This window comes from Babylonia areolata, chromosome 4 (assembly GCF_041734735.1).
Source record: "Babylonia areolata isolate BAREFJ2019XMU chromosome 4, ASM4173473v1, whole genome shotgun sequence".
In the NCBI taxonomy this organism is placed as follows: domain Eukaryota; kingdom Metazoa; phylum Mollusca; class Gastropoda; order Neogastropoda; family Buccinidae; genus Babylonia; species Babylonia areolata.
In genome coordinates this window covers 55,403,836-55,424,297 of record NC_134879.1, presented here as the reverse complement: position 1 = coordinate 55,424,297, position 20,462 = coordinate 55,403,836, and the positions used below count along the sequence as shown (strand labels likewise).

The window sequence follows — 20,462 nt, the reverse complement described above, 5'->3', positions numbered from 1 at the left end:
TACATCTATTAAAAAAACAAAAAAACAACAAAAACTAAATAATTCAAGCAGCAAAGACCATGTTCACACAACCTAGTTACTTTTTATCTGGGTGAATGCTACAAATATGCTCATTAGAAAAACATAACAAAATAAGGTTCAAAATAAGCAAGACACTTTCTGCATTAATTTCTACTAAAGACAAAAAGAAACATTTCTGATCTCAAACCTGCAATCACTTCGCTATCAAGCTCCTAATGCAACTTGAAAAGAGTATGCTTTTCCCTAAAATCATATCTAATCTTATATAATCAGCTTCAGTAAACAAAAATTCAAAACAAATCTGTCGGAAAGCTTTTTCACTGACCTGCTCTTGCCCCGGAGACAAGCTGACAGGCACTCTAATGGCCATACCCTTGCGACATTCTATGGTGGTTAACTGAGCCAACAGGTTGGCCGTTTCATCTGCAAATGAAACCTACATGTAAACCTTGATCTTGTGCAGTCTTCACATGTACAAATGCCAGTGGCATGTGCATACACTGAATGAATACACACACACACACACACACACACGCACACACACACACACACACACACACACGCACACACACACACACACACACACACACACACACACACACACACACCATTTATAGACATCACTACAAAATCACATGGTCAGGTTGTGAAATTTCTTGGCAAGAAAGAAATGTGATGTCTGTTCAAGACAATGCCTGCATGATAAGGTCAGTGCGAGTTACAGAAATGTACCTGACTGGCTTCTTCACAGTGGGTTGCGACTAGTTCTAATGACAGTGAGAAATAAATAGCTGCCTTAAGTTTGTTCTTTTTATTTGACAACAGAATCCCTACAAGTTTTGTGACAATATATACAATTTGTACACTTCTATTTCTTGCTGTTTTTTATTTCTTTATCTTTCTTTGTTCATTCAAATTTGTAACAACACTCAGGAGGACAAGCACTCTAGAAATCACTACTTTCATCATTATCATATCTGGCTGTCCATGAACATTTTACATCTAGCAAAATATTCAAACACAAAACAAACGAGTCTTAAATAAATAAATAATACATCTACTTGTACATGAGCTTAAAATAAATAAATGATGTTACATCCAGCTGTAGAGGAACATTCCACATACTGCAACAAATAAGTACATGAATAGAAAAATAGATGACGGGCGCAATAGCCGAGTGCTTAAAGCGTTGGACTGTCAATCTGAGGGTCCCGGGTTCGAATCACGGTGACGGCACCTGGTGGGTAAAGGGTGGAGATTTTTACAATCTCCCAGGTCAACATATGTGCAGACCTGCCAGTGCCTGAACTCCCTTCATGTGTATACGCAAGCATAAGATCAAATACACACGTTAAAGATCCTGTAATCCATGTCCGCATTCGGTGGGTTATGGAAAAAAGAACATACCCAGCATGCACACCCCCGAAAGCGGAGTATGGCTGCCTACATGGCGGGGTAAAAACGGTCATACACGTAAAAAGCCCACTCGCGTACATACGAGTGAATGTGGGAATTGAAGCCCACGAACGCAGAAGAAGAAGAAGAAAAATAGATTTTAAATAAACAAGTAAACAAACAAAAAGAACCATACAGCTGCTGTTAACCTATGATGGCATGAGACAAGGACAATGATTCTGTAAAATGCTACTTACTCTGGTTATCTGTGAAAAACAGGCGAACAGTGGTCTGACACAGCTGCGTTGTTAAAGTGTCCACATATTTGGTATGATGCCTGCAACAAAACATTCCGCAATAGCGAGTCAGCTCATCTAAAACAGTGTCATTCACAAGCACTATAACTCAATATCTACATCATCATTATCTCTCAGTCTTATCATGTTTTATTTATCTTTCTTTTTTTTTTCTTTTTTTTTAGACTGTCCATGAGGAAGTTAATTAACTCAGTACGGCCAGTCCTCTCTTCTCCTCTACACAGACCCCTCGGATGTCCAGTGGGTGTCTGAATGACCCAACCTTTAGCTTCCGTCGTCAGAATTGTGGTATTCTTTGTCAACATTCACGTCTTCAGTATAAGAGCCTTCTGCTTGCAATATTTTGATGATGGTAATTGGGGTGAAACGCTGTTAACGTCGTCTCTTTCGCCGTTTGTATGGAAAGAGTTAAGCTAAATCCTTTTTGACAGGAAATGAATGGATGTTAACATCAGATTGAAAGGAGGAGTTTGTATTATACTCCATGTTTGGTGTTACATATACTTACCATGTCAAACTGATGCAAACTAGGCCTATCGGTTTGCTCTGCTTGGCCAAATTTCACGCGGCTAACAGTGAAAAGACGAGCAGTCTTGCCCCGGTCCGCTCTCAGCCAATCAAACGCCTCTAAAAGCTATAAGCGCTGAATCATTCCTTTGGCCAGATTGAATATACTGTTGACTGAGGTCCTACACATTTCAAAAGGAGAAAAGGAAGCAAGCAGGAGCCTTACTGAAGTCTCTTGTTCTTCTCTTCCCCTGGCTTGACCCGATCTTTCTCCACAATGACGACACACCGGTCATACAGCGACTGCATCTGCTGCAGCCTTTCGGACAGCTTGCTGCGATTGCTGCCATTGCAGAAATCTGCAGAATCAAAAACAACACAGTGAACAAAATATGTGGGCATGTAACAACAAACAATAACAAGCTCCATGGCGATGGCTGTCATGACCCAAGTCTATAAAAAGGAACTTTTTTCACTAAATTCACATATAGTCAGGCACTGCCGAGCCATGCAGAAGGGAGGTAATATACTGCATAAGGCCACTATCCACACTTACTTTCAATTTGTCCACATGAGCGTAGTATAGTATGGTCAGACCCCTGCCAAATTTTGCACCAGTGGGTTATGGTAAGTATTGTAATTAAAGCAAATGTTATTTAACTATGGTGATGCTTATCACTTCTGGGCATAAAATAAACTGGACTGTTTGTGTTTCCCTGAAGCAACACATTCAGCATAATTTCCTGCCTATATGGCACTTCTTTTTTTTTCTTTTTTTTTTAGCTCAAATTTGACCCAAGTGTTTTATTAGCTCTGTGTGCCATATCTGTGTCTGAAAACTAATAATGACTTCCAATTGGTGGCACCTCTCACAATAAACTCAACATTTGACAACATACTTGATCACAATAAATGTACATGATCACATTGAAACAGCAACACTTACATGCTTCAGTCTTCTCACTGTTCAGTTCAAACTGTTGATGTTCACTATAACACCAAATTGTGAAACCAAGTCGCATGATAATAACATGCCAAATCCAAAGTGAAAATGACTGATTTGCATTCAGGGCAAGAAAAAAGAGCAGCATCTGAGTTGGAGACACATTTGTGTGCACAATTAGATCAATCAGAAAAGAGATTTGATCGCCTTAAAATCTTTTCAAACATGCAAAGCAAGATGGCAGCTGGGACTGGAAGCAGGGCTAGCAGACCGTTCTCTGATTTTACAAGTTAGTGCACAAGGGGCTGGACAACAGTGCAAATTCAACTGAAGGCTTCAAAATGGCAGGTATCGTGTCAACTGACAAACCAGATTCCAGAGTAACAGAGCTGAGTTAATAAGCAAACGAAAACAACTCAGATTCCCATCCAGTTTCCAAAGTTGACGTCCCTTTCTCTCTAAACAACATCTGGGCTCGACTGAGCCATTCTGCACCAGTCAGTAGAGAGGACTACAGTTTTTTCAGAATTGTCAGCAGATGCGTGCAACTTCAAAATATTTTGTTCCTTGAAATCCAGGGCGTTGCCTCAAAAGCCAGAAATTATGGTAAAAATATTCATTGTGTTGGAAAGTTTCTTCTTCTCTATGTATGTGTATGTGTATGTGTGTGTGTGAGTGTGAGCATGTGCATGTGTGTGTGTGTGTGTGTGTGTGTGTGTGTGTGAGTATGTATGTGAGAAAGCAGACCAATACTAACTGGACCAGCTGACTCGTTCCACAGCCAGTCGGTTGCTGAGGATGTAGTCGCAGGCAGCCAACTGACGTGTGCAGACACAGGACTGGTGTTTCAGCCGTAGTGCGGACACGATGTCTTGAGCGCCACTGATTTCTCTGGAGTCGACTAGAACCACTGTTTCCCCACGTTCCCTGACAGCCTGTTACAGGTGTAAAAGCTGCTTGATAAATACTTCAGATGCTATAAAAGACTACTTTTTGAAGCTGACAGACACACTAAATAGTAATAAGAATATTAAATATGATAATGTATTTACATAGCACTAAATCTTGTGCAGATATAAATCAAAACATTTCCACAACCACAAGTATTCATAACTCTAAAACAAAATGACAGAAGACAAAACTTATAAATACATGTAGTCAGAAGGCTACAGAAGCTACGGATGGAAAATGGGAGGGTAGGGAGGAGCTATTTTTGGAAACAGATATGGCCAGACTTGAAACAGCTGAGAGCACAGATCTGATGAAGCGACGGAGGGAGATTGTTCCAAACAGAGGGTCAAAAGACAGAGGAGTGGCAGCCATTTGTGGAGTGCTGTGAAAGATGACAGTTAAAAGTGACTCACTATAGCAGAATGTTGTGAAAGATGATATTTAAAAGTGTTGTGAAAGATAGCAGTGATGACAGTTACAAGTGTTGTGAAGGATGACAGTTTAATGTGACTCATGATTGTGGAGCGTTGTGAAAGAAGATAGTTAAATGTGACTCACGACTGTGGAGTGTTGTGAAAGATGGCAGTTAAATGTGACTCACGACTGGAGTGTTGTGAAAGATGACAGTTGAAAATGTGACTCACGGCTGTGGAGTGTTATGAAAGATGGCAGTTAAATGTGACTCACGACTGTGGAGTGTTGTGAAAGATGGCAGTTGAAAATGTGACTCACGACTGTGGAGTGTTATGAAAGATGACAGTTAAATGTGACTCACGGCTGTGGAGTGTTATGAAAGATGACAGTTAAATGTGACTCACGACTGTGGAGTGTTGTGAAAGATGGCAGTTAAATGTGACTCACGACTGTGGAGTGTTATGAAAGATGGCAGTTAAATGTGACTCATGACTGTGGAGTGTTGTGAAAGATGGCAGTTAAATGTGACTCACGACTGTGGAGTGTTGTGAAAGATGGCAGTTAAATGTGACTCACGACTGTGGAGTGTTGTGAAAGATGGCAGTTAAATGTGACTCACGACTGTGGAGTGTTATGAAAGATGGCAGTTGAATGTGGCTCACGACTGTGGAGTGTTATGAAAGATGGCAGTTAAATGTGACTCATGACTGTGGAGTGTTGTGAAAGATGGCAGTTAAATGTGACTCACGACTGTGGAGTGTTATGAAAGATGACAGTTAAATATGACTCACAATACTGGTGTACGTGCTGGCGCTGCTACCGTCTTCTGAACAAGGAGGCTGAGGGACTGCAACATCTTTCTGTCTGTCAGCGTCTCCTCCAGCCCCACTCCCACTCCCGGGTGTTCCAATCCTGAGGCTGTGTGCCAGAGTGTCCTCGGAAACACACCCCGACCTTCCACTCCTGCCAGTGGATTTGCTGGAGACGTCACAGCTGACTGATGCTGATGACATGCTCGGTTTTGATACACTTGCGCTGGTTAGGTTTTCAGCCGCTACTGTCTTCACTAAATCAGAATGAGAGGGCTTTTTAAATGACTGAGCACCTGCTTTTTGATCAGCACAAGCATTTGAACTCGATGACATGTTTGATTTTGACAGGCTTTTTCTTTGCCACTGTCTTGATTTCGAACTATCACTGACTTCATCGTCTTTTATTTTTGAACCTGTTGAAAAATCATATATGTTGGCACCCTCAGATGTTCCTGCTCTGTCTGATGCACTCACACTGAATCCCTGACTGGATTTTTCAGTTTCTTGCACACACTTTGATGGGCACGCACGATCAATATCACCATCTTGCTTGTGTTTATCAATGTTCAATGAACTGGATGAGTCATCAGCCACAGAAACTTCCTGCACTTCATCACTGCTGGAGAGGAAAGCTTTCGCACTTCTCGCCTTCGTGCGAGGTGGCACGATCTGACTTGGAGGTAGTCTGTCAAAGTCCTCATCTTCGTTCGACGAAGAATCCACCAACTGATGGACTCTCTTTCTGCCTTCCAGTTGTTTTACCGCTGGTCTCCTCTTCCTCTTGGATCCAGCGACCCGCTCCTCAAGACTTACTTCCTCCTCACTGTTGTAGTAGCTGCTCTCTGAAACAATTGTAATGAAACAATCATAACGAGTATTTATACTGCTCTGAATCGTGTGCAGAGACAAGTCAAAGCACTAATACACCAGCTATTCACAAGCATGCAGAGCTATAAAATTGAAGACTCTCTTTCTCTTTGCTCTCTATCAATGTGTGAACAAGGAAAAGAGCTCGGAAGTATTTGTGTACATTAGTGCATGCATGTGTGCCAGTGTGCATGTGTGAATGTGCGTGTGTGCGTGGAAGCATGTGTGTCTGTCAGCGTCTCCTTGTTTTTTTGTGAGGGTATGGTGCAAAGAAACTTTCAGCTTATCCATTCTACCCTCAATAAAACATCTGTCATTGTCCTTGTCATTTGTCATAGTCTCTCTCTCTCTCTCTCTCTCTCTCTCTCTCTCTACCTTCATCACTGCCAACACAGAAGCTGTCTTCCTGATACTGTGACTCCTCTTCCAGGTGTGAGGGAAGCTGGGAGTACACGTCACTGACAGGTGCTGGGTTGAACTGCAGGCGATACCTCCCCTTCTGGTGGGCACCATGGTGCACAGGGCTCCGCACAGACTTCATGTACACAGCTTGCATGTCTGCCTCACACACAAACACACAGCCGGCAATCCATGAGTTATGACTGACTCCCATTACATACATGTCTAGCCCATCACATACATGATGCCTAGCCCAGAATCTTACCATCAGGGACAGAGGACCTAAAAATCTGGAACAATTGAAATTTTCGAGAATAATCACCAAAGCACTGTTTTCTTCTTTTCTGATTCTGATTCTCAAGGCCTGACTAAGTGTGTGTTGGGTTTCGCTGCTGGTCAGGCATCTGCTTAGCAGATGTGGTGTAACGTATATGGATTTGTCCAAAAGCAGTAATGCCTTCATGAGTAACTGAACTGACCTGAACTGAACTGTGACAGTGTGTGCAGTCCAGTTGTGCATAATTTGATTAAACATGGTGATGACAATCACCACGGCCACCATTACTGAAGGAGAATTTCCATAGCAAAGTGTGCAAATACTTAAGTTTCCAAATTTGTTTATCCTTGCTCAAAACATGGCCACCGTTCTTTGCATTCCTTCCTGAAGGTCTGGAGGTATCAACTTTGTTGTTGGGTGGTTTTTTTTGTGTGGAAAGGATCACTCACCATCTCCTTCATATGACAACTGGACATTTTTTCAGCTGAGTGTGCTGTCTCTTAATTTCGGCTCTTAAACAGCCGGTAACAGACTTATGCCCATGCACTTTTTGAGTTACAGTTTCCCATCCATCATCAGGTTTGTCAACCTTTAAAAAAAAAAAAAAAAAAGATACCCAGTTTTTTTCTCTTAACATGCAATCCTCAGCCACAACATCCAGAACGATAATTAAGTTTAATGTCTTGACATAACAAATATGGCTATTCCAGAACAGTAGGCATGAATATGTGACTGACCCTCAATCTAAAACAAAAATAAAGACACATGTTTTTTCACTGAAGATGTCTTACTGTACAAAATGTCATTACCTGTAACATATTTTTTTTAGTGCATAAATCTAAAATTCAGTACGGTATAACTCACTATCTGGTTATCAACTCTTGATTTAATATCAGCCAATGTCAAAGAAGTGTAGCAGCAACTGTACACTACTTTTTTTCTGTACTGTACAGGACCATGTGTTTTTTTCCACTTGACCTGAACCCCTCTGCACCATACATGAAGGCTCAGACTGAAAATTTCAGAATAAATACAGAGCCATCTGATTAGAATGAAATTCAGGTGAGAACAAATTTATTCATTGTACAGAATCAGTCTGTTTTCCTGCAAATGAAAACAACCAAATATCAAACCTTGCATATTCCATTAAAAAAGCTTTGATATCAAATTCTGTCTGTTTCACCACTCTGTCAGCCCTGAGATAATGTATGACTACACCTGTATAAGCTACATGATATATGATTCAATGGGTACCACAGTTTCGCCTATGGTTTGTTCTCCAATCCTGGTCCCCTCCTTTGCTGCCAATTGTGTCAGCAGGCTTGTTTCACCAACACACTCAATTCAATCAGCCCATGCACCCACATATGTTTCACCTACACACTCACATTCAATCAGCCTATGCACCCACATATGTTTCACCTACACACTCACATTCAATCAGCCTATGCACCCACATTGGTTTCACCAAAAGCTGAAGCCATTTCCTGATTGAAACTTTTTTTTTTCCAACTTCAACTCCTAAAACAGAATCAGGCCATGCATTCTGCACATATACAACACATCTTTATTCACCTGACTGGAATCTAATCATTGTTTGTACAACTGAATACACTACCAATATATACGCATTGGTGAGAACACAAATAAAACTGAAGCTGAATCTGCATTCAGTCTTGCAGCTGGTAAACACAAATAGCACCAAAAACAGTCATCCACAGACAAAATGAATGCCTGAAAAGGATTATAGATGCCTTTGTAAACAGGCAAAAGAATGATGGAAATGCTGGATGCACGACCATATGCAATGCACATCTAGAATGTACATTTCAGTAGGTGTTAATGCCATCAATAAATCCAATCAAAATGTATTAATGTTTACAGTACTGTAATCTGGAACACAAGGCTGTAGACAAAACAAGCGTAGGTGAAAGGAGTGAATGCGGAACGTGCGTGGCGATGTGTGGGGTACCACATTAAACACCGTGTCTCACCAATCTGTGAAGCCTGTGTCATCTGTGTGCAGTTGTCGATGAAACTGCCTTCCAACATCTCCGTGTTCTCTTCCTCTTCATCTGAAGAAACAGCCACATCATCCGACAGCTCTGCTTCCATGTCAAGAAACCCATGGCGACCCTGCAAAAAAACCATGCATCACAAATGGTAGGATCATGAACACTTTCTCTCACCTTTACGCTTCACTCTGTCAGAATAACACACGGCAAGGCACCTAACACAAAACAAATATCACCTTGCATTAGTTTTAAAAATTTACCATTCAATTCTGCATTACTCAAACAGTTAAGATATTCAAAAAGGGCTGTCTGTTGGCATCATGACCTTTGCACTATGTTTAACCCCTTGACTGCTGCTAACGAATATGCTAATCAATCAAGGGCTGTCACCTCACTGAGACAGGACTGAGCTTACAGCTCTTGATGTCAGTTATCTTTATTTACTTCGAGTTCTTCCCCTTGGAATGGCATTCTTTTGAAAAAAAACAAAAAACAAAAAAAACCACAAAAAGTTATAACCGTTCTTCAACCATGCACCAAACTGATCTCATTTCACCATGGATCAGCAGTCAAGGGATCAATGTCAGGGCCAAACAATGGCAAAACCTTACTTAAATCTTTTTATCAACTTAAGTTTTGAGAAACCTTATTCACAATATGCTCAATATGAACTGACGCATAAAAAAAAACACATTAAAAAAAAAACACAACAAAACTGATATCGCTTAAAATAAAATCAACATTCTGATCTTGGATGAACTCTTAAGCAGAAAACAATTTCAAAAGAAAACAGGATTTTGTATAACAATGATTTTGAAATACTTACCTTCCTTTCTTTGCACTTCTGTTTTTTCTTTGGGGGAAGTTTGCACTCTGTCTGAACATCTGAAAAACAGAAAATATAAATGCTGAAATTTGAAACTCATATAAAAAAATTTTTTTTTAAACCCTGCCTGTCAGCGTATACATACTACTTCTGTTTTGGGCCCTCAATCAATCTGTTGATCATGCTGTCACCTTACTGAAGGGTGTGCCGTCCAGGTTTGGGAGGATGTGAAGAGGCCTGTTGCTCTCATTCAGCTTGGGGAAGGCACTTTATCCCTGATTTTTCTCACTCCATCAAGGTGTGTATGGGAACCCGACTTTGACTGAAGGAAAGGATTCGCCCCCGCCTTCCATTGCTAAGCTTTAGACACAGCAGATATGAATTCATTGCCCTCAGCGGCTGATGGCCCAAAAAAGGCCTTGGGACCTGTTATCTACAGGGCAAATACCAACTCGGTAAACATGTATGACTCTGTCAATACCTGGTTACTTTGCAATGTCCATCAAGCAAACAGAAACAATGTTGCACCCCTGTCTGTTTATCTACAGATCTATCTAATCTGTGTGTGTGTGTGTGTGTGTGTGTGTGTGTGTGTGTGTGTGTGTGTATGTCTCTCTTTATATATATATATATAGATATATCTCATATCTCTTTGTCCTTGAGAGCTGATGTCAGTACAGAAGCAAAACACACTTGTGTGCCTGCCAACCACCTCTTTTTTTGTCATTTCTATAAACAGACTTTTAATAACATACAAGAAGCAGACATGCATACTTCATTTTAATTCCTAATAAAGGGACAAAAGAGGATGAATGTATAAATGACCATTGTGAGGGCTGCCATCAGCAAGAAATGTGAGACACCAGTATGGCTCCACAATATAAACTTATAATGATAGGATTGGGCAAAAGATACCCAAGACAAGCTACCCCAATATTGTTTCATTTCACACAATGAAAAACCAAACTTCTGGAGCGTACCACTTTCATCCTTGCCATCCGTGCTGTCTGGGGACTGGAACCTGGTGACTTTGGGCTTCTTTCGGACGATGAGACTCTCCTCAAAATCATCTGGATAGAAAAAAGGACAAGCAGACATATAAAACAAAATATCAGAGATATTAGTTTAAAAGTGAAATTTATACAAGCCACTGAGGCAATCTTGTTTGTGTTACAAACTGACAACTGAGAGAACACAGGTTAAAGCCCCATCAGGTGGGTTTTTTTTCTGTTTTCTGGGTTGTTGTTTTTTTAACCCGTGACTGGCTCCTACCCAGACTTATAAAAGATACAAGAATACTAAACTTATTCTAAAAGAGAAATTCTTCACATTTTTCCTGATAATCATCTTGTCACTTTTTGCCATAAAGCTGAGTGTGCTATGGGCTCAAATGGGGAGGCTGGGACCACAGTCGAGGGTCATCCACTTCACAGATGTGTCTTTAGGAGTGTTGCTCTTGTTTCCTGACAGCAGGATCCCGAAGATGCTCTTGTATGGCCAGCTGAAGGAAGGCCACTGCAAACTTGAAAGACCCTGCAAGCGCTTCAAGGACACCTTGAAGACAAACCTTAAAGCCTGTGACATAGACATCGCTTCCTGGGAAACTGATGTCCTTGACCGCTCTCGCTGGAGGATGCTGTGCTCTAGTGGCATAAAGACGTTTGAAAACAAGAGACCACTGGCCATTAAGGAGAAGCGTGAGCGAAGGAAGCAGGGCTCAACTTCTGGAGATGTTTTCCCTTTCAACACCTGTGGGAAGTGCTGCGCATCCAGAATCAGTCTCTTCTCCCATATAAGGACACACACCGACAGATAAGCATGCCTGCCTACTCATCTGTCGGTCCAACGATTTGTCCAAATACTAAGTGGACCCAGTCAGCTACAGCATCATCATCCCCGTCATTCATCACCATCAAAATGCATAAAAAACAAAATATAAAAATTTAAAAAGAAAGTGAAATTTTGAAGAAAAATATGCAAAGTAAAACTGTTGTGAAATGCATATCAAAGTTTTTAAAAAAGTGGTTTTTTTTAATATATACCATCAAAACTACCACATACTATCAAAAATAAGAGTAGCTTTTTTTTTTCTTACCTTGGGGGTATGGGAGGCGGTGGTAGGAAAGCATCATTTTTATGTTGTAAATTCTAAGATACAGCTCTAATTAAAAAGATCACACACACACACACACACACACACACACACACACACACACACACACACACACATACACACCACACCCTAAACAGTAACAAGCAAATCAAGAGTTACAATATCCTAAGATCCTTTCCTTCTCCATCTTACCATCTTCAAGTTCCAAAGGAAATGCTGGCGGTAACATTGTAGAAGCTGAGGCAATCCTGCTACGCTCTGAGTTCCAGTTCTGTGGCTGTTTAACATTCACTGGTGTGCTGCAGAAAACTGCAGCCCCCCTCTTGTCTGCGGACACAGGGCTCCTCTCTAAATGCGACACTTCTGTGAACGGGGTTTTCGGATCTGGTTCAATGTCAAAGTCGTTGTCGTCGCTGAAGAAACCCAATTCAGGGGGGATATCTTGAAGGGCAAGAAAGCTGATGTCATTCTTCGGATGGGAGGTTCCTATGGATGACAGTTTCAACTCAGTGTGGGCCTTTGGCAAACTGTCGGTAGAACCACACGGAGGGTGATCTTTTCCATCAAAAACAGGTGACCTGTCCACGGTCTTTTGTAATGTTTTGTTGTTGGCACCACCATCTGACGAATCTGAGTCATCGTAGCTCTTGGATGATTTGATAGATGGTTCAACTTCAGTTTTTGCTCTCTTTGGAGCTGCCTGATATTTGGAACCCAGTGAAAGCTTTCTTTTTGTTAATTTTGGTAACTGCACTTCAGGAAAATCATCTGAGACTTCAAACTGCTCGTCTTTAAACTGCTCGTTGACAATGTGAGCAGTGGACGATGTTGCTGACAGCACTTTGCCTATTTCTGATTGTGACAGCACTTTTCTTGTTCCTAAATCCTTCGGGATTTGTTTGGGTTGAAAACTTGAACTGAAACTAGGTGAACCTTGTTCAGTATCTTGTTCAGCCATGTCAAGTAGAATGCCGTCATCGTCATCATCAAAGTCATCAACATTTGGACTGTTTCCTCTCCGTAGAGCACTGGGATCCTCGTCCCCCTTCGTTGCTGTGATTGCTGCTACGCTGCTGGTGCCCATCACAGACTTCATGGCAGCCTGAGACACTGATGGTCCTTCTGCCTCTGGTGAGGGCGGGATGATGTCCTCATCAAAGTCAAACCCCAAATCAAAATTGGCAGAGTCCTCATCTTCTAAACTGTACGAAAATTCTTGTTCATCTTTGCCAGATACTTCCTTTTCTTTTCCTTTCATCACACCTGCTGATGCTTTTTCAGCCTCTTCATGAGGAACGTTTCCAACAGTGTGTAAGTTTGTTTTGTGAGAGTCAGTAAGCTGGGAATCAACAGAGTGGTTGTGTACAAACGAAAGTGCCTGGCTGAAAGTAAACATGCTGGTATTTTTGCTGACATTTGCTGTTCCTGATATGGGGGTGACTGCAGCTGGCGTTGACACACTGGATGTCACAGCCACAGGGGGCTGCAGACTGTGTGCCATCACTCTGGAACCATGTTCCTGACAAACTTCTGGGCTGACATTTCTCTCTTTTGAAGTATTTGTTAATTTCTGTGGTTGCTTGGGAGTTTCTTCAAAGTCTTCATCATCGTCATCAAAAAAGTTCTTGTGAAAGAATGAATCCGAGACAGATGCATCATAGAAGGATTTGTGTCCAGCTGCTGGCGTTTTCTTCACATCAGTACAGGACTGGTTGTGTTGCTTGCCTGGAGTATCACAGTCTGGAGAAGTGTGGGGTGAACTGTTAGGGCAATCTGTTGACAGACCTGGCCTGGCTGGTTGATCATCTCTGGTAATTGATGCCCTCCCATCAGGTCTAGACAGTTTTTTAATTGTGTTCTGCTCACTCTCAGAAATGTGCTTTTCACATTGTGGCACAGCGTTGCTGAAATCAGTTTGTACCTGAACTGGTTTCTCCAGTGCCTGAATATTTTCAGAACCTAATGTACCTGTTTCAACTCTGCTGTTCTCCATTTCACGCTGAAGGTCTTCCAGATCAAACACAACTGATGTCTCTGCTTCTGTTTCATTTTTTCTGTCATGTTCTATCATGTCTTCATTATCAGAGTTTCTGTTAGGTCCTATGCCTTCATTGTCAGAATCACACAGACTTTCACCACCAAACAGCGTGTCGGGTATGACCGGTGGCCCTGCCCAGAAACACAGTGCCTGGTCATCAACCCCTTCCTCATCCTTCATGATGGTCTGCACGTCCACCAATGCCCAGTCTTCAGGTCTGATGTCACTCAGCAGTCTGCCAATCTCCTCCACAGGGGGTGGCGTTGGAAGTCGCCTTTTACTGGGTTTATGAACGAACTTTGGCACTTCAGAGTCTAAACCTTTGTCTCCTGCATCAATGTGTGCATTATCCTCCTCAAGATCTGAAGGCAAAACTTCATTCACTACTTCACTGGCTTCGGTTTCCATTCTCAGTCCCAAGTCCTCCTGGGGAAGAGAGACAGAACCACTCTCCATCTCTTCTTTGTCCTTGTCACCTGGTCTTGTTTCACCTTTTTCACTGACCACTGAAGCAGTATTCAAGTCAATGTCAGGCAAGAAATCTGAATCATCAGACTGTTCCAACAAGTCCATGTCTTGAATGACACGTTTCCGTTTCCTCTTGGAGGAAACTTCAGTCTTTTTCAGCAGGCCACCTTTCTTCAACTGCACCTCCGGCTTTTCTCCCTGCTCCAGGCGTGAATGTTGGTTTCTGGTGGAAGATAGCAAGAACTGGGTGATGTCGCTGGATGCTGGATTCTTTGAGTCGGGCAGGACGTCCTCCATGTGAAGGTAGAGGTTCATTTCCTGTCCATAGTTGTCCTCATCTCGTGGAAGTGCCTCTAACAACAACAACAAAGACAAAACTGCGTACAGTGAGGATATCTTTTTATGCACAAATAATCATTCTGTTCTTATAACAAAACGATTATTCTATGCTTAAAACAGGTTTTATTTAAGTTTATTCGTTCTAAACAAATCAGCATAACAAACAACGTCTTTAATGCAGCTTAACAGAAGCAAAATGACAGACTGAATAAGTTCAACATTTTCTTTTTGAAAACATTATAGCATGTGTGGCTTGAACATGTTTTATCTTTCTCCCACATTATTTTATGATTGAGATTTTTGGCTTTCTTAAACTTTTGCGATCAAACTACAAGCTGCTCCTGTAAATTAGTCTTTCAATACAATTACAGCATCAAGCGTCTCAAAACACACATGTACGTGTATACACGCGTGTACACACATGCACACACAAGTACACACAAAAACTTATATGGAACAAAACAGATGTGGATCTGTAGAATACAGATAAGCATGGAGTGCCTTAATTATGTCGAGAGTGCTTTCAAAGGAATGTTTTTTTATTTGTTTTAAAGGTTGTGAGTTAGAGATTTTGACAGACTGAAAAAGGCAGTGAATTCCAGTTTGTACAGCTGATGAACTAAAAGCTCTGCTGTCTGTCCGGGGTTGTGAGTGACCCTTTGGTCAACACTTAAAGTTAAAGGACATAGAAAGCTCTAAATCAATCATTTTGCATCTAAACACATCCACAACAATGAAGTAAAAACACTATGAGAAATGATTTAAGTAAATAGTACACAGATGAAACCATTTCTTTATCATTATTTAAATGGGAAAGATGTGTGAAACGTACAAACTTAAAAAATCTTGTCACAAAAGTGATCTATAAGAATAAAGTCAGAGGCATAAAACAGTCTAAAGCCATGGAAACACTTCTTAACAATACCCAACACACACACACACACACACACACACACACACACAAACACAATACACACCACATATGAACACAGCACACACAAATACTAATACACAAAGACAACACACACACACACATGCCCAACACACACACACACAAATAATACCACACCACACTAATCCAAAACACACACACACCCAACACACACACACACACACACAACACACACACAAACTCACATACACACACGCACACACACACACATATCATACCACATCATCACACCACACCCCAACCATATCACACCACACAACACACACATACAAAATACACCCCACCCAAAACTTACAAACACCCAAAACACACACACACAGATCACACCACACCACACCCCACTCCACCCCAATCATACTACACCACACACACACACACCACAACCATACCACTCCGCACCAAACCCCATCCCAACATATATATATAAACATATGCACAAAAACTTACGCTGTAGATCAGTGAACTCCAGCAATGATACGAGATGATGACTGCGCTTGCTGTGACCAAAAAGCGATGTCTCCTGAAGGCCGTTTTGCCATGGCAACCAGTCGGCAAGGCTGAGTTTGTCATGATCCTCTTCATCAGCATCACCCTGAAAATTATTGTACAGGATTCATACTTTATGTGTGAACTGATTTTATTTCTCTGCCTACCACATGTGCGCGCACACACACACACACAACACACATTACTTTCTCTGCCTACACACACACACACACACACACACACACACACATACACAAACACCCTACTCCCCCCACCCCCACCCCTCTCCACACACACTCACAAATATTTTCTTTCTCTAAGAAAACACACATATGCACACACAATTTGTTTCCTTTGCTTAAGAACACACACACAGACACACACACACAGACACACACACACACACAAACACACACACGCACCCTTCCACCCACACACAAACATTTTCTTCCTCTGTCTGAGAACAACACACACACACATACATATACATACAAAAGCGAGTGTAAGCATCAAACCTGTTCTGCATCATTTAAGGCCAGCATTGTTGGTCGAGGCAGACGGCGGGCAGTCACAGCACATCCTGCAGACTTCAGCTCCACAAATTCCTCCAGTGAAATTCCTCCATCTTTTGTGCCGCCCTTCTTCGTTTGGGCTGAAAACAAATCTGAATTGTGTTCACATGTTAATACCTCTGTCGCTGAAAGGCACAACACAACAGTGTAGTTAAAGTATCAAACTTGCAATCAGTCTGAGGGATCATGGGTTTGAATCTTGGTCAAGGTGCCTGATCGGTTAAAGGTGGAGATTCTTCCTATCTCCCAGATCAACAGACTTGCAGACCAACTAGTGTGTGTACTTGAATGCAGAAGACCAAATGCGCACATTAAAGATCCCATAATCCATGTCAGCATATGGTGGTTTATGGAAACAAGAACATACTTTTTAAGGGGGGGGTGATAAAGAAAGCCTTGTGGTGACCACTTACAAAAAAAAAAAAGAAAAAAAAGAGAGAGAAAGCCAACAACAACAAAATATAAACCCCCAAAAGCAACCAAAACAAGTGGAAATATTTGGGCAACCGTAACATACATGAATAAAAAAAAAAATGATGCCCCAAAACTTAACACTGTAAAATAATTGCTTCATATAAAGCCAAAGACAATAAAATGAATAAATAAATGACATAAAATAAACATTGTGATCATCCGTGCCCAACAAGTACAAAGTACACATTCAAGATTTTTTTTAAAGAAATCGATTTTAACTCACTCAGTACGGCCTGTCCTCTCTTCTCCTCTACACAGACCCCTCGGATGTCCCGTGGGTGTCTGAATGACCCAACCTTAAGCTTCCGTCGTCAGAATTGTGGTATTCTTTGTCAACATTCACGTCTTCAGTATAAGAGCCTTCCGCTTGCAATATTTTGATGATGGTAATTGGGGTGAAACGCTGTTAACGTCGTCTCTTTCGCCGTTCGTATGGACAGAGTTAAGATGTTGGGATTGAATCTTGGTCAAGGCACCTGATGGGTTAAGGGTGGACATTTTTCCTATCACCTTGGTCAACAAATGTGCAGACCTGCCATGACAGATATGAACAAAAAAAAGAGATGCCCCCAAAACCTAACACTGTGAAAGAACCCCTTCATATAAAGCCAACAACATAAAATGAAGGGAAAAAATCAAATTTTGTGATTGTCTGTGCCCTGCAAGTACAAAGAAGATCCTAAAAAAAATGTATGATAGTTGTGTCGGACTGTAACCATCAGAACAGCAGAGGAGCCAACTGCTGTCCCAACTATCTGGACTAGAATTTGATTGTAGTGGAGAGTGTCTTCCCAAGTTACTCTCAGCCAAGAGGGTTTTAGGACAGTCAGCAATAGGATGGTTCCCAAAGGCCAACCAGCCCCTAAGGCTGCAGAGCCAGTGCAATCTTGCATCCCAGATTCAGAGTCATAGTCCTTCACAAAAGACTAAGCTGTAAATGAATTCCCATTGCAGCAGAGAAACCACTGATCATACAGCTCTCACTTTGCTGTTGGCCTAACTTTAAGCTTATGTCAGTCTGTGATTTTAGCTGAGCATCCTAAAAAATAATGATAATGATTTTTTTTTTTTTTTTAACACCACCAGTCCACTATTCAAACTCACCAGCCTTTCCCTTGGCGGCAGGACCAAGGGATCTGCCTCGACCTCTACCTTTAGGACGACCTCCCCCCTCAGGCTGGCCAGCTGGCTGCGGTGCCTGCACGGTGATGTGCATCCGGTGACATGCAGGGGTCACCTCTGCAGGAATCATGCGAGGGTTGTTGGCGTAGAACACGAGGGTTCTGGCTCCGTTCAGGATGGCTCGATGGATGCTGCGTTTGGTGTACTGGCTGTGGTTGTAGATCTGTCGACAGAGTGGTATCCTTGGGTTGTAGCAGGTATATTGATTTGTCATCATCATAAAAAAAAAGAAAGAAAAGAGAACAAGATCAATAAATTTATAAATAAATTCTCACAGAAGTCAAAATACAAAAACTGGCCGTAGTTTCGTTTTTTCCGCATAGGCGGATAGTAGTTTGCACAGGCAGGAATGTCAGACCCCTGCCGGAGTCTGCACTAGTTGGGTCACGGTTAAGTATGTGTAATTAAACTATCTTTTTTTTCTAATCCTTTGAGTGCAGAACCTCAATTAAATGAGATCAGTGTGGTATGAGTTTGAACTGCAGTTACTGTTTTCTAAACATATCAATGGTGTCAAAGATTTTGCTGAACAAAAGTAATACATTTGGAGGAAGAAGTCCAAATAAAGAATTGTGATAGGCATCCTGATCTGTAAGCTCTGTCTTACCCCACTGAGTTGACAGCACTTCACTGACGAGCATCATCAGCAGTCAAAGGGTTATAAAGTTGAAATACAAACTGCATGGTAGTACACAGCAGTTTAAAATTCAGCCATTAAAAAAAGCCAACATTAAAGTATTGTCATCTTCTGAAAAAGTAAAAACAATAGATATGTTTCAAACCTTTCATCTTGAAATGTTGAAACAGATAAAATTCAATATCAACATACTGAAAATCTAGATCCAAATAAAGAAAACTAATAAAAGTAAAATCTGAGTAACCACTGATAGCCACCACAACCCCTCTCATCCATAGCTGCTCTTCCTTCCCCTCCCATCAAGAGAATGACAATGTGCCCTTGGCATTTGTGAATCTGTGCCTGTGTCCGTTTTGAATTTGACCTTGGGGAGAAATTTGGCTGAGGGGAGACAGAGCCATACCTGCCCCTCGTTGCCCTCCATCATGAGCAAGACCGTGTGCACCTGGCGTTTATGAATCTGTGCCTATGTGTCCATTCTAAATTTCACCTTGGGGAGAAATTTGTTGAGGGGCGACATACCCAACCAGCAAAATATGTGCCTGTATGTCCATTTTCAATCTGACTGAGGGGAGAAATGTGATGAGGGTAGAGAGACCCATACCTGCTCTTCCTTGCCCTCCGTCATGAGCATGACGATGCGCCCTTGGCGTTTGCGCCCTGTTCTGCCCATCCTCTGCACCAGGCGGACTGGACTCTTGTGGGCGTCGTAGCAGACAATCAGGTCCACGTCCCCAATGTCTAGACCCTCCTCCCCCACACAGGTGGACACCAAGGTGTTGTAGCCCCCTGTGCGAAAGGCTTGCATCACCTGGACATAGTATGATAATCAGTTGTGACCAGCTGTGACCATCGGAACAGCAGACAAGGCAGCTGCTGTCCTGACTATCTGGGCTAGAAGTTGATTTTAGTGGAGCATGTCTTTCTCAGATTACATCCCCACTCTCTCAGCCAAGAGGGATTAGGACAGTCAGCGTTGGGTTGGTACCAAAAAGCCAACTAGCCCCAAAGGCTGCAGCACTAAAGGCCAATGCAATCTCACCTCCTAGTTTGAGAGTCACAGTCCTTCACAAAAGACTAAGCTGTAAATGATATAAGCCAAACGTTGATCCCAGTGAACTGAACATGGTCACTCGTTCAATGCATGCTTTCTAGCATTATCATTTAAAGTGAATGTGTCAACTGGCTTTATTTCATCATTTCCATAATCCATGATATTGGTGTAAAGTCCTTTGAGCTCTGTTTGAGAAAAAAGCACTGAATAAGTTTTCATCATTATACAAGCATACAAGAACACACAAACACAAACAGAAAAGAATTATCACACAGAGTGAGAGGCTGTCATTTAACAGACACTTCTTCTTCTTCCTTTATACAACCAGCATCATTATATTGATGATTCTGTTATAGTTTGGGGAGGTTGCTGAGGATTGCGCTGTTGTGAGGATTGAAAAAAA

General features: G+C 41.8%; 1 protein-coding gene across 1 annotated transcript in view; it reads right to left on the bottom strand.

Annotated features, from left to right (window-relative positions):
* LOC143281328 (Fanconi anemia group M protein-like) overlaps nt 1-20,462 on the bottom strand; it is a 39,225-nt gene that overhangs the window by 5,582 nt on the left and 13,181 nt on the right. Inside the window, exons 10-23 of the mRNA XM_076586516.1 lie at nt 19,610-19,816; nt 18,291-18,531; nt 16,656-16,792; nt 16,102-16,246; nt 12,050-14,716; nt 10,725-10,814; nt 9,745-9,803; nt 8,898-9,039; nt 6,603-6,785; nt 5,340-6,202; nt 3,941-4,118; nt 2,467-2,599; nt 1,674-1,753; nt 347-444 (exon numbers count right to left, since the gene is read on the bottom strand). Of these exons, the coding sequence (XP_076442631.1) occupies nt 347-444; nt 1,674-1,753; nt 2,467-2,599; nt 3,941-4,118; nt 5,340-6,202; nt 6,603-6,785; nt 8,898-9,039; nt 9,745-9,803; nt 10,725-10,814; nt 12,050-14,716; nt 16,102-16,246; nt 16,656-16,792; nt 18,291-18,531; nt 19,610-19,816 (5,223 nt within the window). The remainder of the gene's footprint in view (nt 1-346; nt 445-1,673; nt 1,754-2,466; nt 2,600-3,940; nt 4,119-5,339; nt 6,203-6,602; nt 6,786-8,897; nt 9,040-9,744; nt 9,804-10,724; nt 10,815-12,049; nt 14,717-16,101; nt 16,247-16,655; nt 16,793-18,290; nt 18,532-19,609; nt 19,817-20,462) is intronic.